This window comes from Rhinoderma darwinii, chromosome 4 (genome assembly GCF_050947455.1).
Source record: "Rhinoderma darwinii isolate aRhiDar2 chromosome 4, aRhiDar2.hap1, whole genome shotgun sequence".
NCBI lineage: Eukaryota > Metazoa > Chordata > Amphibia > Anura > Rhinodermatidae > Rhinoderma > Rhinoderma darwinii.
In genome coordinates, this window is record NC_134690.1 from 103862006 (window position 1) to 103886823 (window position 24818).

The window sequence follows — 24818 nt, forward strand, 5'->3', positions numbered from 1 at the left end:
AAAATATTTTCTCTGCTTGCCCAATGTCCTTCGATATTGTGCTGAAACATGACCCTGTATTTCTGAACATACCGCTTACCGATTCAGTCCCGACGATCCAGATCAGCTCTATAGGCTGCAACTGGTGCAATATATTCAGCAAATAAAAGGTTATTCATTGTAGACCAATTTTCTAATATACTTTCTATATCAATTCAAGATCTCTGCTTGATGTCATAGTTTGGGATTCTTCATTGTTTTCTCCCAGGGATAAAAATCTGTCCTGGTCATGTGATGCACACACAGGTGCACAGCTCGTTACAGTACAGTTATCAAAGCCTATTGTGTTTTCTAATGAGCCCCGCACTTGTGTGTCCATCACGTGACCATAGACCAGAAGTAAACAATGAAGGTTTCTATTGAATGCCAGCAAACAGAAATCTTGAAAACCATGGAGGAATTAATACGCAAAGTATATTTAGAAAACTGTAACTTCATTACACAGCGAGTACTTTTTTTTTCTGAAAATGAAAGACCGCTTTAAAGCATGTTCCAATTCCTAAGATTCTATTTCAAAGATCAGTCGCACACTACCGCAGATAATGCTTGAAGGGTAACTAAACATCGTGACATGTCAAAAAAAAAAAAGTTTTGATCAGTGGGGGTCCGTGCAATGAGACCCACACCGATTGCAATACGAAGCGTCAGAAGCGTTAAAGAGACTCTGTCACCACATTATAAGTGCCCTATCTCCTACATAATGAGATCGGCGCTGTAATGTAGGTGACAGTAGTGGTTTTTATTTAGAAAAAAGATCTATTTTTACCACGTTAGGAGCGAATTTAGCTTTATGCTAATTAGTTTCTTAATGCCCAAGTGGGTGTGTTTTTACTTTAGACCAAGTGGGCGTTGTACAGAGGAGTGTATGACGCTGACCAATCAGGGTCATACACTTCTCTCCATTCATTTAGTCAGCGTATAGTGACACTGAGTTATTCACTATGTGCTGTCTTATACTGACATATTAACTTTACTGAAGTATTTAGACAGTGAATAGACATTCCTTCCAGCCAGGATGGGATGTCTATTCACAATCCCGATACTTCGGTAACGTTTCTATGGTACTAACAGCAGAGCAAGCGTAATCTCGCAAGATCTCGCTGTAAATGACAGGTTACAGCGAGATTACGCTTTGCTCTGCTGTAAGTACCACAGAAATGTTACCGAAGTGTCGGGATTATGAATAGACATCCTGTCCTGGCTGGAAGGAATGTCTACTCACTGTCTAAACACTTCAGTAACGTTAATATGTTAGTATAAGACAGCACATAGCGAACAACACAGTGTCACTATGCGCTGACTAAATGAATGGGGAGTAGTGCATGACGCTGATTGGTCAGCGTCATACACTCCTCTGTACAACGCCCACTTGGTCTAAAGTAAAAACTCGCCCACTTGGGCATTAAGAAACTAATTAGCATAAAGCTAAAAATCGATCCTAACGTCGTAAAAATAGATCGTTTTTCTAAATAAAAAGCCCTGCTGTTACCTACATTATAGCGCCCATCTCCTTATGTAGAAGATAGGGCACTTATAATGTGGTGACAGAGTATCTTTAAGCCCCATTAGTTTATGATCATCTCACCTAGAAAAGCCGAGAGAGCGGTGTACAGGCTCAATAGAAAGCCTATGAGTCTGTACAGCTTTTACGCTTTTTTTTTTTGTAAGTTGGTGACATGCAAGTTTGACAACATACAGTCAAAGTATGGCGACAAGACCAGTAGAATAGGGCTGTATAGCAAATAGTCTGACATCTATGGGACTAGATTATCCAGGCAATCAGGCTTCCAGAAAACTTGTAGAAAGGAAGGCTAAAAAAAAAACCACAAAAAAAAAAAAAGAAGAATATCATTTAAATTATTCACACAAATGTTTCTAGAGCTTCTCAGAACCAGAGGATATTTCATATATAGTAGTGATGACCGGGGTAGACTTCCGACGAGTAAATTCTCTGGAAAAAATAGCCTAAAATGACTGATAACAGGGAATTATTAAGCAAAGACAAAATAAAAAATAGAACCTTAATGAAGGATTCCGTTTCTTTCAGACTAATTTTACTGTTTTCATGAAAAGCCACTAGAAGAGCTACAAGTAGTCCAGGTAGTGTGTCTTGGAAGTGGAAAGCCATCTCTGTGGGTATGACCTCTCTGTCTTCACGTCTTATAACAAGCCTTGGTTCATCCAAGAAACCATACAACAGCTGTATCTGCAAACAGAATAATTATATAATGATTATCAAGGACAATCAGAATATCTCTTGGACAAGGCACGCTTTACAATGTGCAGTGCAGCCCATTAGACTGTGTAAAATAGATTACAGGTTACATCAATGAATGAGACTACGTATCACTTGTTTCATACAATACACTGAATGAACTTTACTACTAGGGCTGGGCGATGATGACCTAAATAAAAATCACGATTATTTGAACATGTTACCTCAATTACGATTAATGAACAATTATTTAGACCACACCCCTTTATGCATGCCACGCCCCCTATTTGCACACAGTATATTGCCCCCATACAGTATGATGCCCCCATAGCTGCCCCACACATTACAATGCCCCTATATCTGCCCTCCACACAGTATAATGTCCTTATAGCTGCCATCCACATAGTATATTGCACCCATAACTGCCCTCCACACAGTATAATGCCCCCATAACTGCCCTCCACACAATAAAATGCCCCAATAGCTGCCTCTACAGTATAATGCCCCCATAGCTGCCCCACACAGTATAATTGCCCCATATCTGCCTCTACACATTATAATACCCCTATAACTGCCCTCCGCATAGTATAATTCCCCTATAACTGCCCTCCAGAGTAGAATGCTCCTATAAATGCCCTCCACATAGTAGAATGCTCCCTATAGCTGCCCTACACACAGTATAATACCCCCATACCTGCCCCTACATAGTATAATGCCTCCCATAGCTGCCACCACACAGTAGATTATTCAAATAACTGCCCCCCATAGCTGCTCTCCACACAGTATAAAGTCCCCCACCGCTGCCCCCACACAGTATAATGCACCTAGACAGCCCCAATAGTGCCTTATAAAATACATTCTCACCTAAGCCCATTCAAACGACAAGTGGAAAAGATCCCTCTGCTCCAACGGTCTGTGTGGCTCGGCTCAGGCAGACGTGATGACATCATTGCCTCGCGCCTGTCTGCACCGAACCGTGAGCATCCCGCGATACATAGTGAATGGTAAAGTAGGGATCTTACGGCACCCTGCTCTACCATTGGATTCAACTGTATTTGCTTCCTGAGTATGCAGAAACAGTTGAAACCAAGGGGGGGGGGGATCTAAGAAAGCGGAATGCACAAGATGACATCCGTTAATAATGAGCACGTTGAGAATTTTTAAATCTGCAGCGCATTCATTATTCCTGGATATTTTCCTGAGCGTGTGAATGCTGTGTAAAATATCCCATTCACATGCATTGCCAGGAGAATGTTAGTGGACCTCGTCTGAATTTAGGCACGGAATCCGTGCCTAAATCCTAACCGTGTAAACAGGAGTTAAACAGAATAACATGGTTGGTAACTACGCCATACCTGATAGATCGCCTTTTCTGGTCAGGTCTTCTACCTTAATAAGCTACTAGCACACGTGGTTGTTAAGGGATAGTTTCATCTTATCTTTGGTATGATCTTGCTTTCCGGTGCCATTTTTCAAGGATTTCTATCTTCATAGAATTTAGAGTTCAGGGTGTATACTTTTATTAGTCGGAACGGATTCGATGGATTTCTTTGTATTTTACTAAAGGGAAGGTATATGCTGCAAAACTGCACTAAAGTAACAGCCACAACACATCAACATGCTCTAGACCAGTGGTGCACAACCTGCGGTCCACAATGCCTTTGTGTGTCCCCCGACCATAAGGACACAGACATACTCCTGCTGTGCCCTGATGGTTTTAAAAGACTCTTGGGGGACACTGTGTGACTGGCAGTTAGTGAAGTACAACGTGGCTGGAATGGTTATGAGGGGGGGGGGGGCACTGTGGTACTGTATATTCTACTTTAATCAAGTTAGAGGAGCAATCCAAGGAAAAATGTTACGGTTTTATTCCTAGTTCAGACCATGACTGGTATTCGCTTTGGTGCTCTTGCACCACCTGTACCATGCACCACCCCCCTCAGGCTCATTACTAAGCATAACACAGGGGTTTTCCCATCGCATACATTGATGGCACATCTACTGGATACAACATAAATGTTTGATAGGTTTGGCACTCCAAAGAGGAGACTAGTTCAAGATGGCCGCACATCCAAGCGCCTCTCTCCATGGTAGTTTTTTAATTCACAAATAAAGTTTATTGTAAGACAGAGTAACATACATCGCATCATGAAATGTCGACCACATGTCAACCAATAGTATAAAAGAGTTCAGTAATTCAATACAGTATTGCAGATGTAGAGTTACAGCTATAAACAATGAGGTTCATAGAAAAGAAAGTGCATTTAGTAATTATGTATTCCTCAAATATTTATGAATTTGGATGTAAAGCCAATCTCGGCCTAAGGCAAATGGCAAAATGTAAGGAATTAACTGGTTAACTAACACAAACCGTTTCCACAAGTACAAGTAAAGAATGAGGCTGACCGGTACCATTCAGCAAAAGGTCTGGGTCAAAACCTATACAGCATTATAGATGAAAATATATATAGCGTATTTGTATATTTAAACATGGAATGAGAAAAGGGTGAACAGAATAAGGGTTAAAGCGTAACTAAACGCTCAATCAACTTTTTATTTTGTAGCAGCAAGTATAATATAAATATATTTTGTAATATACTTTATTAATGATTTTGGGGTCCTTTTTGTGTTATATGTGTTTTAAATGGCCACTCTGACACTTTTCTACCACATTTTATTTCTTGTATTTCTCCTGTTGCTAGCAGAAATCTGTACACCGTTTGAATGTATCAGTGTATGGACTCTGCTGCCTATGAGTACGGGTGGGTGGTGGCCCCATCCAGACGTCAGATGTGCACGCCCCCATCGTGACGTCAGGAAGGTCTCTCTGCCTCTATACACTACGCATGGAAGAGACTGTGATGAGCTCTGCTGCTGTACGAACTATAGGGTGTGTGTGAGAGGCGCTTCAGTAGCAGAAGCGCCGGTCTGGTGCCCCCTCTTCCCCCTGTCCACTGTACTATAACCGGCAGGGAGGAGAATGACAGCTCTGTTACTGTCCGTTGTATGGTATGTGTGAGAGGCGCCAGACCTGCACCCAGCGGTGTAGCTATAGCACTTGCGACCGGGCCCCTAAGCCACACTAACGCTGACTGGGCTGTACTAAGGAGGAGGAGCCAGGATAATCACACTGCAGCACTCCACGCTGTGTCAGGCTGCAGTGATGGACTTGCAATCACCGCAATCACACTGCCTCCCTGTCTTATCTTCCCTGCACTTGCCAGGGAAAGTTAAAAAGAAAAACACTGATTCCTTTCTTCTGCAGTGTGCAGAGATATTTCCATCTCTATATATAATGTGTTCTGCTGTGAATAGCTCGGTGCTCGCTCACGGTATTGTAGTTATCACCTCAGAGTTCACTGCCCATGAAAGATACACACAAATCGTAACATCACACACAGTAAGACACGGCCCTAGAAACTGCCAGAATCAGGAAGTGTTAGAAAATAGATGTGGACGGTTTCACAAGAAAAAAAAGCTGTAAAAAAAAAAAAAAAAGGTACTTTGAAGTGAAAAAAAATTGCTAGGAGTAATGTATCCACATAGAGGGACATAATAGCAGTGTAAATATTTTTTTTTTTGCGAAAGTTTAGCTATGCTTTAAGTAGAAAACACTTTTGTAGTAAACAGGTTAAGGGCTCGGGAGAGAGTCAAAGAGACCATATTGGGAAGAAGGGACAGTGGCAGAGGACTGCAGCCATCTGTCCCAAATTTTTGTTAACTTGAGCGGGCAATTTCTATGTTGATACAACCACTTCATGTGAGGCAACATACTGCTTACAATGGATATCCATTCTGCAAAAGTGGGGGCATGACTGGACAGCCAGGTTTTGGCGAAGAGCTTTTTGGCATAGTATAACGTCTCCACAACAAAAGTGTGGATATTTCGTGAGTCCCATTCTGCAGGGTCAGGAGTGAATAGACAAAACTTAGGGCATAGTGGGACAGGCGTCCCCAACTCATCATTTAAAAATGTAAAAACCTGATCCCACAAGCCGGCTACCTTAGGGCAGGACCACACCAAATGATAAAAGGAGCCAGATGTGAGCCCACATTTAGGGCATTTGTCCGGCTGTTCGGGACGGAATTTATGCAGTCTGGAGGCTGTATAATATGCCCTATGTATTATATAAAATTGGGCGAGTCGCTCATTGTGATTGGAAGATACAGTTTTAGGGGAGGAGAGGGCCCTATCCCACTCATCATCAGTCAGTGGACCCACATCACCTTCCAATCTTCCCTTTAGTGGAACAAGCAGATTCTCTGGACTTACCGGATAGTAAGCCATAAAGTCCGGAAATCAGGTGTTTAACAGGGGGAGAAAGTATAAAATTGGGAAGTGGAAAGCTTTGGTACGTTATCTCACCTACGCCCAGTCAGTATACATATGTGAAAGATACCAAATACCATTGCTGTGCCAGCATATGTCAAAGGAGAGCTGTAATAGTTCTGGGAGAGCTTTACAGTGCCATAAGGGTGTGTACCTAGTGAAGTCATTGGACTAGAATGTACGTTGAGACACATCCCACACCAGTAGGGCCTGGTTCAGGATTGGGTGATCACGCAAGTTTCAACCTGCATGTAGTCGGCCACAGAACAGAATATCCAAGGGGTGGGAGTAATGTGTACTGAACGGGGAAATAAGCAGGGTCTGAACACGTTCACATTCAACCGTATCCCACCATGCTAGATGAGACAACTGACTAGTTATATAGTACCATTTAACACTTGGGAGGGATACACCACCCTTATCCCATGGGGCATGTAGACAGCTAGCTACTCGGGACCTGCCATTGCTCCACACAAATGAGGTGAGAATACTTTCAATACATTGTAGTAGACTGACTGGGAAGTACACAGGAGATTGCTGGAGGATATACAGGATTTTAGGCATAAAGGCTATTTTAAATCAAGCTCACTCTAGCAGCTGTAAATAAGAGCAGTTGGTTCCATCTGGCAATTTTGGTGCATAAAAAAAACAATTAAAAAGGAGAGATATTTAGCGCTTCAAATTCAAAACACTGATCTTGATATGAGTGGGGTAGAAGTCGCCGCTGCTACAGGAGCGGATATATTTAACGGTAGAATATGGGACTTAGACCAATTGATGGACAATCTGGACATTGAACATGTCATTATGGAAAGTACTACACGCAAGGACAACCCAGGGTCAGCGAGATATAGCAGAGTATTGTCTGCGTACATGCTGACCTTTTCCCATATGGGAGGGAGGTTAAAACCAATAATACAGGGTTCTTGTCAAAGAATTTCAGCGAGAGGTTCCGCTACCAGTGCAAATAATAGGGGAGAGAGAGGGCAACCCTGTCTGGTATCTCGATATAAAGGGAAGGGGTCTGAAATCCAATCATTTACTGCCCCTCGGGAGGATGGGGCAGAGTATAATAATTTAACCCATTTGATACTCTGGTCCAAAGCCAAATTTTGCAAGGGTCAGAAAAAGAAAATTCTATAGAGTCAAAAGCCTTAGCGGCGTCTAGGGAGACTACAACTCAAACACCAACATCCTCATGAGTAGACTGCAAATTTGTGAATAGTCTGCGGAGATTAATGCCAGTGGCTTTGCCAGGCATAAAACCAGTCTGGGTGTATCAAGGACAACATAACCGTATTCAATCTTTTAGCTAAGAGTTTTGCCAAAATCTTTATGTCAGTCTGGAGGAGTGAAATTGGGCAATAGGAATCACAGAACAATGGATTTTTACCTGGCTTAGACAGTACAACAATCGTTGTCTCCCTCATTGAATGAGGCAGTTCTCCAGAGTCCACATCAAGTAAACGTTCAGCTAAAGAATCAGCATGTGCCCTATAGAATTCAATAGGCAGGCCGTCACTACCGGGCGATTTAGACGTCTGAAAGGAGGCCATGGACTCCTGTATCCCCTGCACAGTAATGGGGCCATTTAAGGGTACATCATAGCGTATTTGAGATCAAGTTGCCTATGCTTCTTCTTAGCAGTAAGGAACAGAGCTCTCTTTTTCTGAATGTCAATGGAGAAATCGGGATAAACTGAAATTTGCGTTTTGGCATGAGTAATTGATCCTTTTTCTCTAGTAAGTTTGAGGATAGCATCCTTGTCTCAGTAATTGAGGAGTTTAGCAATGAATGTGCGTGGTGGAGCCCCTTTCCACTGCAAACCTAACCGAGAATTTTTCTCTGCCAAAAGGTGGTAATGAGCACATTTTCTAGAAAAGACTCAGGAGAGTTACCTTCCGGCAAGCCGATAATAAATCGAAGGTTACAGCGCCTCAATCTGTTCTCTTGAGTGGAGGGGCTTGGTCCTCCAGCGTACTGACTCGGTTTTCAATCTCCGTCAGTCTCTCTCTAGTATCTTGCGCATCTTGGCGTAAGAGGGAAATATCCACTTTAATCTCCTCAATTTGTGTGGTTAGGGTGGACTGGCACGTATGTATAGCCGCCAGAACTTTCAATGTGTCTGGATTAGAGTCAGATGCGGTAGAGGCAGGCTGGTTTGAACCCACCGGAGACGGATCAATAGGCTGCACAGCGGAGGATGGAGATGTCAAGGTGTCCGCTCTGCGGTATTGGTCGAGCTTGCCAGTCAATTTAGTTTGCAATTTCGGAGGCGCCATTGCTGGATTTTAAGTAGCTGTAAATGAAAGCGTATGGGATACCACAATGAAGTATGGCTCTGAGGGGGGATTATGCACCCCGGCGATATCAAGGTGTTACATTACAGAGAAGTACAGGACAATATGGGGACACAATGAGGCAATTATTAAAGTTTGGGAGTCAGTTAGAGAAATTTGAAGCACTGGGTGTTTGCAGGTGACCCACAAACAGGACTGGCGTGGAGTCTTGGCAACAGGGTAACAGTCCGGAAAGTAGCTTAGGCGGTAAATGTTCATACAAAGCCACCGAGCGGATCAAACAATAAGGCAAAGAGGTCTAGCAGGCTGGACATTGCACGGTCGTGCTATATGTAGATATGAGCCTCCGAGTCACTGCACAAAGTGGCCTAGAGGCTGCAGGGTATCAACGCCTCACCGGAAATCCAGCGCCCGGACAGGCCGGTATTGAGGGAAGCTTTAAATGGGATGCTGTATAGCGCAAGTCTATCCGGACTGTATGATTTTATGACAGCGGTCTAGTCTGGGACAGAGGAGATTGCACTCACCCCAGTAGTACTGCAGTGTGGTCCTGAGTTTCCAAGATGGATGTAAGCAGGCAGAGTGGTATAACCCTACTGAGGCTGAAATCCAAGATGGCGGGCGCAACTTTAAAAGGTCTTATTTATATAATACAAGCTGTCGCACTTTGAATCCAGGGTACAGGGGGACCCCAGTTACTGATGATAGGGATATCGGCCATGCAATCCACGGAGGCACCGGAGCGCTATGCGGCCCGGGAGCGGCCGTTCAAAATTTATGCCGCGGCTTCAGCCCTAGTAGCAACCCAAAAATGCGGCCAAAATGTTCGGTAGTGGTGCAAAATCAAGCCAGACATAGTGGAGGGCAGCAGGAGAGGCACCAGAGCCTAATGTTGGTGGCAGATGGGGTTAGGTGGCCCCTGATAGACCTCGATGGAGCAAAGCCCTCTAAGGATGCGTCCGTCCAGTCCTCCCGTCAAGCCACGCCCAATCTCTATGGCAGTTTATGGGAGTTGTGAAATGCTCAGCAGTTTCCGAAAACTCCTATCAACTACAATAGGGATAATCTCATGCATAAGCTTTATACATGAGTCCGTATGACGGCCGTGGTTTTGATGGCCGCCACACGAATACACGCTCGCCTGAATGAGCCCTAAGTCATGAAATGTTTTTCCAGTCTTAAAACAATTAGATGACTTTTGTGAGAAGAAGTAATGCTTGGAGGGCTGCAAAAAGAGCAGATTTAGAAACCAAGAATAATAGTAAAACTATACAGTTAAATTAAAAACCAGGATACCGTAATCGTTTATGTAATCGCATTATAACTGCTATTGTGCAGACAGGATCATACCTCTGAATAACGCTGTATCTCTGCTTCATAAGTCTGAAGATCTTGCATTTTCAGTGCCATGGCAGCCTTTGTAAGAGAAATAAGGGCTGAAGGACCCGACACATCTAATGTTTCCAAAAAGCCCATTGCTATTTTAGGGCAAGCGTTAGTCATACATGGACTGCATAAAGCATGAGGAAGTTGGTTTGATTCTGTTGCATTAAAAATCTGCAATACTTTAAATGCCATATTCTATGGGAACAAAAAAATATAACAATTATACATGATGAAAGACAAATGACCATCTCTTACACAGTTCATAGTAGGAGAGCCGCAGATCAGAAAAAATACACTGAGTAAAAGTCTGTAGATGAAAATAAATGATGTTATAGTGCCCATACTGTAGATGTGACCATAACCATAACAGGGGAATATAATACCAACAGGTAATAGGCCACTGTTTGATTTAGTGTAAATTAGTAACCTCGCCTGTGATAGATACAGAAGGAAATGCAGGAAAGAAACAGATCATGTCTCCCCTGCACCTTCCCATCTACCAGCACAGGGAATCCTATGACATTTACATTTTGCTGAAAATACTCGGTTATTGTTAACCCCCAAGTTGTCAAAGACAGTTACCAAATCTTTCTGCTCAAACTATAGCAGGACTATATTTGGCTTAATCACAACCATAAATCCAATTCATAGAAGTCAATTACTATAAACAGACAGTATTCAATATATAAAAACTACATAATTGGTGAATGTGCATGATAAAAAAAAAATGTTTTTATACTTCACTGAGTTTCTCCTCCAGTTCTTCATAAAGTGAATGTTTAAGGTAAAACAAGAAGCCTTTCCCATAGTTCTGCTGCAAGTCTTTCGATAATATACGATCCATTATATCGGACACTGATAAGCAAGACATTTTGTAGTAAGGGAGTGCAAGATGGGAATTCTTTGTGTCCAGACTGAAGACCATGAAAGAAGATAAAACATTCATTAATTTGAATATGTTTAGTAGTATACTACCTTGTAACAAAAACAAATAAAATAGACCCTAAATCCATAAAGACTAAAAATTTTACAACGATAAAAAAAATAGAACTAAATAATATTTATTAGTCTTATAAGATGAGTTTCACTATTTTGTCTTAAAGGGCTTTTCCCCCACCAGAAAAAGTGATGGCATCACATCGTAACGGCATGTGCAGGCGCTTGAACGCCGCGTTCATTACGGACGTAATTGGCGCTGCTTTTCATTGGAGTCAATGAATAACGGCTCCAATTACGCCCCAAGAAGTGACAGGTCACGTCTTTGACAGCGGCGCGTAAATATACGCCTCGTGTGAACAGACAAACGTCAGCCCATTGCTTTCAATGGGCAGATGTTTGTCAACGCTATCGAGGCGCATTTTTCGGACGTAATTCGGTGCAAAAACGCCCGAATTACGTCCGTAATTAGTGTGTGTGAACATACCCCAATAGTGATCATGGTCATCTTGCTAGGCTCTGTTAACATACGTTGGCATTAAGAGCCTCCATCAGAAAAGACTTCACTTTTAGGCTGGGTTCACACGACCACATTTACGTCCGTAAAGGACGGACGTATTTCAGGCGGAAGTCCCGGACCGAACTCAGTGCAGGGAGCCGGGCTCCTAGCATCATAGTGATGTACGATGCTAGGAGTCCCTGCCTCTCCGTGGGACTACTGTCCCGTACTGAAAACATGATTACAGTATGTGACAGTTGTCCTGCAGAGAGGCAGGGACTCCTAGCATCGTACATAACTATGATGCTAGGAGCCCGGCTCCCTACACTGAGTTCGGTCCGGGACTTCCGCCCGAAATACGTCCGTCCATTACGGACGTTAATGTGGTCGTGTGAACCCAGCCTTAAAATGCAAGAATAGCGCAGAAACTATCACTATTCTTGCGGTCAAAACTATGGAAACCTTGACGGACCCCATTCAAATGTCGGCTGCTATTTTTAGTCATACGACAAATCCATCACAACGCTGTGGCTTCTATTATAAATGGCAGCCCAGACACCAGTGTGAACAGAGCCTTACTAAGAACACACAAACCGTAATTGATGGTATACTCATTGGATAGACTATTAAAACATTTTGCACTCATCCCCTTAATTTCAATTAATATGACGCTACGGGGTTCCACGTATATCCCAACTAGAGATGTGCGAGATATTGTAATGACCATAGGGGTGGTCCTTGAAGAACACTATAGTCAAGCGCTCTGGGCCTGAAGTGGCTGAAAAAAGTAAACTGAACTCTGTATCATGAACTGTAGATAGCATACACATTACATTATTATCCATTCAGAAGAGCGTGTCCGTTTTGCGCACGTAAAAAAACGCAGTGTTTTTCCTACATTTCTTGTCCGTGTGGCATGCGTTTCTCACGTCCGTGCAAGCACTTAAACTTTTTTTTACATTTATTTCTCTGCTTTTCTATGCATTTGATGCGTGAAACACGGACAGCACACGGATGTTGTCCGTATGCTGCCCGTGGTTTTCACGCACCCTTAGACTTCAATGGGCAACTAGGTACGTGAAAATGCACCAATATAGTTTCACGCAACGGACACTCTTTGCGTGAAAACTCACGCATGTCTGAATAGCCCCATTGAAATCAATGGGTCCGTGTGCTGTGCGTTATTTCAACTCACAGCACATGGACGAGTATTACGCTAGTGTGAATGAGCCCTAACTCTCAATCCTTTTGCTAACACTCACTTGCTGAAGCAGTCTCCCAAATAAGCACAGCTCTCTCTGAACGCAGTCACTAGTTCCTCCTTGTCTTCGGATTCCACCAAGTCGGGGTTAATCAAAGCCGCTCGCAGTAACAGATGAGCTTCACTTAGGAGGTGAATACTGCCATGCGTCTTCGCCGTCTCATACCTCTTGCTGTAGTCTACCTAAAAATGATGAATGATGGATAACTGAAGCCCCCTTTAATTTAGTGCATCTTCCAGATACAGTAAGAACAACAAGTCAGATGATCGAGGTTATGTGGCTGTATCCATGGCACCTTACGTTTTAAAGCGTCGTGGATGAGGCCAATTGGGTGGACTCTCAATTACCATACAGGGTGTGGGTGTAATCCGTTTAATATTTTTTATATTCCACATAGGCATTATATAAGGCTTTGTTAACGTAGCCTCCAACGCAGATGTTAGGGGCCTCCGTCGCAGATCCGACAGGGAATACCGGAGACAACAGCGCAGCATGCTGCTCTATTGTGTCCAGTAAAATCATAGACACCGCAGCGAAAAGCCGACGGAACCCATTCAAGTCAATGGGTCTAGTTGGCCACTGTCGGAAACTTTGCTTCCGTTATTCCTTTATTCTGCTCCTCTGACAGAGCAGAACGGAATGTCACAAAGCAGATGTGAACATAGCCTAACACGTAACAACCACGAACAGCATCCACTACAATGCCCATTTATAAACCAGGATGAATAGTGCGAATAGGATTTCCCAGGCAGGAGAATGTGCCATACTATACTGCAGTGCATGGATAGTTGTTTTTTTAATACAGCTTTCTACCTTACGAGCAGATCATTGCATGATTTCCAAACCTTATTTGTAGGATTATACTTAACCAACACCTTCACGGCATAAACTCGCAGTGTCTCAAGCTATCCCGGAACCAATCTCCATTCCGAGTCAGGGCTGCATTGCAGTTTTGCTCTAGTGCAGTCATCTGACAGTCTGCCCAGGACTACGGTTTCTGGACGCGTGTGTAAAGTGTTTAATTATACATTGCTTTCACAGGAGGATGTTGAATTTTCATGTCATATTTACACAGCCCTTTTATCCCAACATTCCCTATTAACACACATTAACTTGTGAAAAAACACCTAAACAGATAAGCAATCTCTAATAGGTGTCAAACGTAAATAATATTAATTAAAAAAAAAATAGTAATGTATCACGTGATGTTTTATTCGTTATGAGGCCACTAAGTGGTGAATGACATCTGCAGTCATAACACAGAACTGCAGCTACGCAGTTATCGGAGTCATCTGCTTCCAGCTCCAACTACTGCATACCGTTCAAAACATCCGGCACGCGGAGACAGCTGATCGGTGAGGGGTACGGGTGTTGGACCCCCACCGATCATATACTGGTGACCTATCCTATGGATAGGTCATCAGTTGTCCAGTATTGGACAACCCCTTTAAGGTGAATAAGTGTTCATTGTTATATACAACTCCATGCAGAAAAATACTTAAATATGTAATCAAAATGAATACCATTTCTTTGTAGAGCTGGAGAATAGGTGTAGTGCTTACAACATAGAGATTCCAGCCATGTTCTGTCTCACTGGAGATCTTGTTCTTCACACTGCACGCTTTTCGTGAGCTACAATAAAACGCAAGCTAGTATTATTACAATCTGATAAAAAATAAAAAAAGTGGATAAAGTATAAAACCGGCTGATTTTTCCTTGTTCCTATTAAGTACACTATTAGTAAAATCTTTGTGCTCTCGTTTCTGAGCCAGCATGTTGCCTAATGTGGACAAATAACGGAACAATTCTTGGATGATGCTGAGCGAAATTGCACAACAAAATTGTGTGTGCTGCTCCAGGTCTATTTACACAAGAATATTACGTTCACGGTGTGCAACCTGTATAGTGAATTCCAAAAACATATACCGGTATGTAGATAAGGGGATTTTCTGCTCAGACCCCCTATATTAGCCAGAGTGGAGAGCCAATGTAGAAAGCAAAGGACTTGGTGTGACAATGTATTACATCTGGGTGCTAATAATCTGCATGGTCCATACATCCTAGGGTGAGATAAACTTGTTGAGAAGGATCTGGGTGTACTTGTAGATCATAGACTAAATAACAGCATGCAATGTCAATCAGCTGCTTCTAAATGGGCTTTTAAACTGGGCAATTATCAGGCAAACGTTCGTTCATAGAACGCCCGTGACCGATAATTGCCCTCCGTAAACAGGGCATTTCATCTGCTGATCATATCATTCTAAAAAAGTCAAATATTGTTGTCGGCAGCACATCTCCCCGTGTAAACAGGGAGATGTGCTGCAGAGATGATGATAAAGTATGGGGACGAGCCATTGGAGTAACGACTGCACGTCCCCATGCATAGCTCCTTGTGACAGAAGAAAAATTAGTGCCGATCAACGAGCGGTCTCGTTGATCGGTGCTCACTGCACCAGCCAAAATCGGCCGGTGTAATAGGGCCTTTAGGCCAGCAAGATACTGTCGTTTATTAAAAGAGGCATGGACTCGCAGGACAGGGACATAATATCACAGCTTTACAAATCCTTAGTGTAGCCTTACCTACATTACCTTATGAATAGGAGTTCTGGGAAACAGATTATAGAAAAGGATGTACTGGAAATGGAAAAAAAAATACAAAAGGGAGAGCAACTAAGCTAATAAGGGGCATAAAGAATCTTAGTTATGAGGAAAGATCAAAATAATTATTTCTCCCATGATGGACATATGTATTTTTTCAACCATACTAACTATGTAAATATGTTTGTCTATTGACATCACTTAACAATCTACATGTCCCCTGAAGTGGCGCATAAGGGAAACTGCAGCACAATCCCTTTCACCTGTCCCCATATAACCGATTAAGCTTTAATATGTAGGAAACTTAGGTGAAATAAGAAAGAGCATGTAATCCTCCCCCAGGTCTACACTCAGACTGCTTAATATTGCTCATTCCAATGGCACGGCCTATGTTCTACCCATACAGTTTTCATACATGGCTACTACTAGACAAGTATATACATGCATATGCAGTGCAGAAAGGTCCCTATCCACATGTAAAACTACAAAAAAAAATCATTAGAGCTGAAAAAATTGTTAATATAGAAACAATCTTCATAAAGGTATTTCAGGGATATACAGTTAAGTCCAGAATTATTTGGACAGCGACACAAGTTTTGCCATTTCTGCTGTTTACCAAAACATATTGAATATACAGTTATATAATCAATATGGGCTTAAGGCTGCATGCACACTTCCGTCAGCCGTTGTACGGCCGCTAATGACTGTTCCATGAAACACGGACCGCACACGGATGACTTCCATGTGCAGTTCATTGGTTCACGGACCAAATCAATAAAAAGGCCGAGACTATTCCATCAGAAACATACAGGAGTAGGACCTGTCCTATTTTTGACGGAATGGCCGCACGGTTCCATTAAAATAACTGAAGTGTGCATGGCCCCATTGAAATGAACGTGTCAGGGTGCCATCAGTTAAAACAACGGATAGCACCCTGACGAAAAAACTGAAGTGGGCATGAGGCCTAAAGTTCAGACTCTCAGCTTTAATTTGAGGGTATTCACATCCTAATTTGAGGAAGGGTTTAGGAATTACAGCTTTTTAACCCCTTCAAGACACAGCCTGTTTTGGCCTTCAGGACACAGCCAATTTTTTAAAATCTGACATGTTTCACTTTATGTGGTAATAACGCCTCCTTTTTATTAGAAAATATTTTAGGAACCATGTCTGGTTTGAAAGGCTCTTGCGGCACCAAAACAGTGGAAATCCCCCAAAAGTGACATCATTTTGGAAACTATACCCCTTGAGGAAATTATCTAGGGGTATAGTGAGCATTTTGACCCTGCAGGTTTTTTGCATAAATTATTGGAAGTAGGCCGTGAAAATGAAAATCTACATTCTTTCAAAGAAAATGTAGGTTTAGCTAATTTTTCTAATTTCCACAAGGACTAAAAGGAGAAAATGCACCACTACTTTTGTAAAGCAATTTCTCCCGAGTAAAACAATACCCCGCATGTGGTCATAAATGGCAGTTTGGACACACGGCGGAGCTTAGAAGGGAAAGAGCGCCATTTGGCTTTTGGAGCTGAAATTTAGCAGGAATGGTTTGCGGAGACCACGTCGCATTTGCAAAGCCCCTAAGGGACCAAAACAGTGAAAACACCAAAAAAGTGACTCCATTTAGGAAACTACACCCCTTGAAGAATCCATCTAGGGGTATAGTGAGCATTTTGAACCCACAGGGGTTTCATAGATTTTATTAGAATTGGGCAGTGAAGATAAAAAAAAATCCTTTTTTTCCAATAAGACGTAGATTTAGCTCAACATTTTTCATTTTCTCAACAAAATAAAGGAATAAAAGAACCCCAACATTTGTACAGCAACTTCTCTGGAGTACGGCAATACCCCATTTGTGGTCATAAACTGCTGTTTGGGCACACGGCAAGGATCAGAAGAGAAGGAGTGCCAGTTGGCTTTTGGAGCACAGATTTTGCAGGATTGGTTTCTTGACACCATGTCACATTTGCAAAGCTCCTAAGGTACCAGTACAGTGGAAACTCCCCAAAAGTGACTCGATTCACGAAACTACACCCCTTGAGGAATTCATCTAGGGGTGTAGTGAGCATTTTGACCCCACAGGTGTTTCATAGATTCTATTAGAATTGGGCAGTGAAAATTAAAAAAATCCTTTTTCTTCAATAAGACGTAGATTTAGCTGAAAATGTTTCATATTCTCAACAAATAAATGAAAAAAAGCTCCCCAACACTTGTAAAGCAACTTCTCCTGTGTACGATAATACCACATATGTGGTCATAAACTGCTGTTTGGGCACAGAGTAGGGCTCTGAAGGGAAGGAGCGCCATTTGGCTTTTGGAGTACAGATTTTGCTGGATTAGTTTCTGGTCGCTATGTCGCATTTGCAAAGTCCCTGTGGGACCAAAACAGTGGATCCCCCCCAGAAGTGACCCCATTTTGGAAACTACACCCCTCAAGGTATTCACCTAGGGGGTGTAGTGAGCATATTAACCCCACAGGTGATTGGCAGAAATTGGTGTGCACTCGATGTTGCAGAGTGAAAATGGTTTTTCAATAGATATGCCAATATGTGGCGCCCAGCTTGTGCCACTGGAGACACACACCCCAAAAATTGTTAAAAGGGTTCTCCCGGGTATGGCGATGCCATATATGTGGAAGTAAACTGCTGTTTGGGCACACTGTATCGTTCAGAAGGGAGGTAGCGCCATTTGGCGCGTGGATTTTGCTTGTAGTAGTTTTGTTTGGAGTCTTACTGGTGTTTCTGTTTATAATGTGGGGGTACATGTAAGGCGGGCGGAGTATATAAGGGGCATAGTCAGGTGGTATAATAATGGGGTAAAAAAAACAATAAAATAATCCATAGATGTGTGTTATGCTGTGACACAATCCTTTCTTCACAGGCCGGTGTCGCACTAATAAATGGTCTTTACTTATTCCCCTTTTGGTCCACACTCGGCACCTTTGAAGTTTGGGGAATTTTGCTGGGAAAGTGTTGTCCTGGTATAATACGGGCACCCTCGCTTCTAGCAGATATGTTTGGCCCTCCCCTTCCTGGTTCCCTAATTTTAGGGGCCTTGATAAATCGCCACTTGAAAACAGAAGAAACGTTCCCCTCGGGCCGGCACAACTGCATATTTTTATTTCCTGGCTTATTGGAGCCTTGACTAATTTTATTTTTTCATAGACGTAGTGGTATGAGGGCTGTTTTTTTTTGTGTGACGAGCTGTAGTTTTTATTGATACCATTTTGGGGTACATGCGACTTTTTGATCACTTATCCTTTTTTTTTGGGAGGCAAGGTGACCAAAAAACAGCAATTCTGGCATATTTTTTTAGTTCTTTTTATACAGCGTTCACCATGCGTTATAAATTACATGTTACCTTTATTCTGCGGGTCAGTCCAATTCCGGTGATACCTAATTTATAGCACTTTTTATGTTTTACAACTTTTTGCACAATAAAACAAAGAGAATGGATTTTTTCTGTCGCCAAGTTGTGAGAGCCATAACGGTTTTAAATTTTTCGTCGACTGAGCTGTATGAGGGCTTGTTTTTAGCGAGACGAGATATAGTTTTTATAGGTACCATTTTTAGGTACATGCGACTTTTTGATCACTTTTTATTTCAATTTTTGGAAGACAAAGTGACCAAAAAAATAGCAATTATGTCAGTATTTTTTAGTTATTTTTTTTACGGCGTTCATTGTGCGGGATAAATAACATAATATTTTTATAGTTCAGGTCGTTACGGTCGCAGCGATACCAAATATGTATGGCTTTATTATTTTTTTCAAAAATAAATGACTTGATAAGGGAAAAAGGGCGATTGTGTTTTGTGTTATTATTTGAAACTTTTATTGTATGTTTTACAACTTTTATTTTTACTTTTTTTACACTTTTCTTTAGTCCCACTAGGGGACTTGAAGATCCAACTGTTTGTTTGATGTTCTAATACATTGCACTACCTATGTAGTGCAATGTATTAGAACTGTCAGTTGTTCACTGACAGCAAGCCGATCAGGCTCCGCATGGCAAGGCTGCCGATTGCATACAAACCACTTTGATGCAGCGATTGCATTGAATCGCTGCATTGAAGGGGTTAATGCTAGGAATCGGAGCTAGCTCCGGTTCCTGGCGATAGATCGGGGTGTCCGCTGTAACATACAGCGGACACCCACTGCTGATGATGCCGGCTCAGCTTCTGAGCCGGAAGCTGAGCCGGCGCCATCTTGCCGATGGTACCGGAAGCCTCCTGGGCCCCGCCGACGACGGGACATAGGAGGATTCCGTTACAGGCTGATCGGGAGGTAAGTATTAGCCCTCCGATCGCCTTTGCAGCCACCGGCAACCCAGCGATCACGTTGCTGGGGAGCCGATGGCTATAAACTCCTCACATGCTGCGATCTCTATTGAACGCAGCATGTGAGGGGTTAATCGGTCGGATCGGAGGCTAGCTCCGGTCCTGGCCGATACCTCAGGGTGCCAGCTGTAACATACAGCTGTCACCCGGCGGTGATGTCGCTGGCTCAGCTCCTGAGCCAGCTTCATCTCCATCACGTACAGTTACGTGGAGATGCGCGAAAAGGCCATCTCCCATGACGTAACTGTACGTGAAATTGCGGGAAGGGGTTAATATGTAGCTGCCTCTTTTTCAAGGGACCAAAAGGTAATTGGAGAATTATCTCAAAAGCTATTTAATGGGCTGCATGGGCTATTCCCTCGTTAATCCATCATCAGTTAAGCAGGTAAAAGATCCGGAGTTGATTCCAGGTGTGGCATTTGCATTTGGAAGCGGTTGCTGTGAACCCATAACATGTGGTCAAAGGAGATCTCAATGCAAGTGAAACAGACCATCGTTAGGTTGGAAAAAATTTAAAAAAAATCCATCAGAGAGAAAGCACTAAAGGTTAGGAGTGGCCAAATCAACAGTTTGGTACATTTTTAGAAAAAAAAAAAAAAAAAAGGAGGGCACTGGTGATCTCGTGAACTCTAAAAGGCCTTGACATCCACGGACGACAACAGTGGTGGATGATCGCAGAATCCTTTCCATGGTGAAGAAAAACCCTTTCACAACATCTACCCAAGTGAAGAACACTCTCCTGGAAGTAGGTGTATCAGTATCTAAGTCTACCATAAAGAGAAGACTTCATGAGAGCAAATACAGGGGGTCCACCACAAGGTGAAAACCATTAATCCGCCTCAAAAATAGAAAGGCCAGATTAGAATTTGCCAAACAACATGTAAAGAAGCCGGCCAAGTTCTGAAACAGCATGAAACTAAGATCAACCTCTACCAGAATGATGGGAGGAAGAAAGTATGGAAAAGGCTTGGAAGGGCTCATGATCCAAAGCACACCACATCCTCTGTAAAACATAGTGGAGGCAGTGTGATGGCATGGTGGGGGCAGTGTGATGGCATGGGCATGCATGGCTGCCAAAGGCACTGGGTCACTATTGTTTATTGATGATGTGACTGAAGACAGAAGCAGCCGGATGAATTCTGAAGTGTTCAGGGATTTACTTTCTGCTCAGATTCAACCAAATGCAGCAAGGTTGATTGGACATCACTTCACAATACAGATGGAGAATGACCCAAATCATACTGCGAAAGCAACCCAGGAGTTTATAAGGCAAAGAAGTGGATTATTCTGCAATGGCCAAGTCAATGACCAGATCGAGCATGCATTTCACTTGCTTGTAATTGGATTGAGAATTGGTACAAGGAACGTATCCAGAAAGTTGCAGTCAATGATTCCTACTCTGAATGGTCGCCGGTTATAAGTGGTGTACCCCAGGGTTCAGTGCTGGGACCACTATTAATTAACTTATTTATTAATGATATAGAGGATGGGATTAATAGCCCTATTTCTATTTTTGCAGATGACACCAGGCTATGTAGTATTGTTCAGTCTATGGAAGATGTTCGTGAATTGCAAGCGGTTTTAAACAAACTAAGTGTTCGGGCGTCCACTTGGCAAATAAAGTTTAATGTAGATAAATGTAAAGTTATGCATCTGGGTACCAACAACCTGCATGCATCATATGTCATAGGGGGAGCTACACTGGGGGAGTCACTTGTTGAGAAGAATCTGGGTGTACTAACGGACACTGCATGCAATGTCAATCAGCTGCTTTAAAGGCCAGCAAGATATTTTTGTGTATTAAAGAGGTATGGACTCACGGGACAGGGATGTAATATTACCACTTTACAAAGCATTAGTGAGGCCTCATCTAGAATATGCAGTTCAGTTCTGGGCTCCAGTTCATAGAAAGGATGCCATGGAGTTAGAAAAAATACAAAGAAGAGCAACTAAACTAATAAGGAGCCTGGAGAATCTAAGTTATGAGGAAAGATTAAAAGAACTAAACCTATTTAGCCTTGAAAAAAGACGACTAAGGGGAGACATGATTAACTTATATAAATATATTAATGGCACATACAAAAAAATATGGTGAAATCCTGTTCCATGTAAAACCCCCTCAAAAAAACAAGGGGGCACTCCCTCCGTCTGGAAAAAAAGGTTCAATCTGCGGAGGCGACAAGCCTTCTTTACTGTGTGAACTGTGAATCTATGGAATAGTCTACCGCAGGAGCTGGTCACAGCAGGGACAGTAGATGGCTTTAAAAAAGGGTTAGATAATTTCCTAGAACAAAAAAACACAAGCTCTTATGTGTAGAAATTTTTGCCTTCCCTTTTCCCGTCCCTTGGTTGAACTTAATGGACATGTGTCTTTTTTCAACCGTACAAACTATGTAACTATGGAACTCAAAACTTAAGGCAGAAAGACCCACAAACCAGCAACAACTGAAGAAGCTGAAGTAAAGTCCTGGCAAAGCATCACAAAAGGGGGAAACCCAGCGTTTGGTGATGTCCATGGGTTCCAGACTTCAGGCAGTCATTGCCTGCAAAGGATTCTCTACAAAGTATTAAACAAAATATTTTATTTATGGTAATGTTAATTTGTCCAATTACTTTTGAGCCCCTGAAATGAGGAGGCTGTGTAGAAAAATGGTTGCAATTCCTAAACTTTTCACAGGATATTTTTGTACCACCCCTTGAATTAAGCCTGAAAGTCTACACTTCAATTGCATCTCAGTTATTTCATTTCAAATTCAATGTGGTGGCAGCAGAGCCCAAATCATGAAGACTGTGTCACTGTCCAAATACTTCTGGACCTAACTGTATATTATTATAAATATAAGATTATGTGAAACATGTGATAAGTTTCCTTTAAATCATGTATTTAATATAAGCAGATCAAATGTAGAAGGGAGAAAATAGAAATACACCCTAACATATTCATGACTCTTTAAGAGAACCCTTCACCATTGTTATATTACAGTACATTCTTTATGAAATGTTAAATACTTTTGTGTCAAAAAAGACAAAAGTATAGTAGGTATGATACCTTTATTGGCCAACCATAAAAGTTCTATATGTGGCTTTCAGAGCACAGAGGCTCCTTCTTCAGGCAGAATAACAAATGAATAACTTAGAAAAAAGCACGACATTTAGATGTTACACACAGACAATTAGTACATGAAGTGATACATCATTAAGATAAGCCGGGCCCATAAAACTGAGGTTATAGGGGTGATGTCCTAGGAGTTAAGGCATCTGGAGTCAGTCTGATGGGGGATGTGACGTGTGTCCATGTAGTGGCTCATAAATCCTGGTGTTAGTTTGATGTCTTGTGTCAATGACTGGAACTTTATCATCATCTTGAATTCCCAAATTTTTCTCTCTGTGGTTTTTAAATTGACCCTTCAGAATTAGGACCTTTAAATCTGCCAAACTGTGATCGGGTCCAGAGAAGTGTTTTCCCACGGGTGTATCCACCTCCTGTTTTATTGTATGTCTGTGAAGATTCATCCTGGTTTGTCGTTTTTGTATTGTTTCTCCAATGTAGATTCCTTTATCTATGCACCTTGTACACAGGATCATGTAAACTACATCGGAGGATGTACAGGAGAACGTGCCAGTGATTTTATAGTCCTGCTGCGTGTTTGGTATCTGGATGGTGTTTGATGACAAGATGTTGGTACAGGTCTTGCACTTTCTATTGTTGCAAGGAAAGGTGCCAGTGTCTGATGGTGATGAGAGGGACTTCTTACCAGGAGATTCCTTAGGTTTGGTGGCTGTTTGAATGCAAGGAGAGGTAAATCCAGGAATATTTCCTTAAGTTTATTGTCTTTGTTGAATATAAGTTGGAGATCAGCAGCAATTTTCCTCAAGATGTTCATTTGTGGGTTGTATATGACCACTAGGGGCACCCTGCTGTTGTCTTCCTTCTTTTTGTACTCCAGAAGATTGCTCCTTGGAGTTCTTGTTGCTCTGTAGATCTGATCATCTATAATCCGTGGATGGTATCCCTGTTGTAGGAATGTACACCTCAGTGATAGCCGGTGTTGTTTTCTGTCTTCACTGTCTGAACAGATTCGTATATACCGCAGAGCCTGGCTGTAGATGATGGATTTCTTTAGGTGTCTTGGATGGAAGCTGTTCCATCTCAGATAGGCTGGACGGCCGGTAGATTTATGGTAGATTATTGTTTGTATGTTATTGTCTCATGTATATGGTCATGTCCAGGAAATGTATTTGAGATGTAGAGTAGTTGAGAGTGCGTTTGATGGTAGGATGGAACTTGTTGAAGTTTTTATGGAAAGAAAGCAGTTCATGTTCAGAGCCTGTCCAGATCATCAGCAGGTCCTCAATGTACCGGAAAATGCTAGAGGTTTAGTTGTGCAGGTTGATAAAAACTCTTCCTCTAGTTTGGCCATAAACAGGTTAGCATATTGTGGTGACATTTTGCTACCCATAGCGCTTAAATACAATAAAACAGGAGGTGGATACACCCGTGGGAAACCATTTCTCTGGACCTGATCACAGTTTGGCAGATTTAAAGGTCCTAATTCTGAAGGGTCATTTTAAAAACAACAGAGAAAGAAAAATTTGGGAATTCAGGCTGATGATAAAATTCCAGTCATTGACACAAGGCCTCAATCGAACACCTGGATTTATGAGCCACTACATGGACACACGTCACATCCCCCATCAGACTGACTCCAGATGCCTTAACTCCTAGGACATCACCCCTATAACCTCAGTTTTATGGGCTCGGCTTATCTTAATGACATATCACTTCATGTTACCTTGTGTAACATCTAAATGTTGTGCTTTTTTCTAAGTCATTCATTTGTTAACCTGCCTGAAGAAGGAGCCTGTGTGCTCTGAAAGCCGCATATAGAACCTTTATGGTTAGCCAATAAAGGTATCAT

The 24818-nt window shown here is 42.2% G+C and overlaps 1 protein-coding gene across 2 annotated transcripts in view; it reads right to left on the reverse strand.

Annotated features, from left to right (window-relative positions):
* The window catches only part of HPS3 (HPS3 biogenesis of lysosomal organelles complex 2 subunit 1), a 62886-nt gene that overhangs the window by 5501 nt on the left and 32567 nt on the right, over positions 1-24818 (reverse strand). For both annotated transcript variants that reach the window (XM_075861442.1, XM_075861443.1), the window contains 5 exons: positions 14491-14599; positions 12968-13149; positions 11010-11184; positions 10235-10465; positions 2060-2245 (listed from right to left, as the gene is read on the reverse strand). In XM_075861442.1, coding sequence (XP_075717557.1) covers positions 2060-2245; positions 10235-10465; positions 11010-11184; positions 12968-13149; positions 14491-14599 — 883 coding nt within the window. The remainder of the gene's footprint in view (positions 1-2059; positions 2246-10234; positions 10466-11009; positions 11185-12967; positions 13150-14490; positions 14600-24818) is intronic.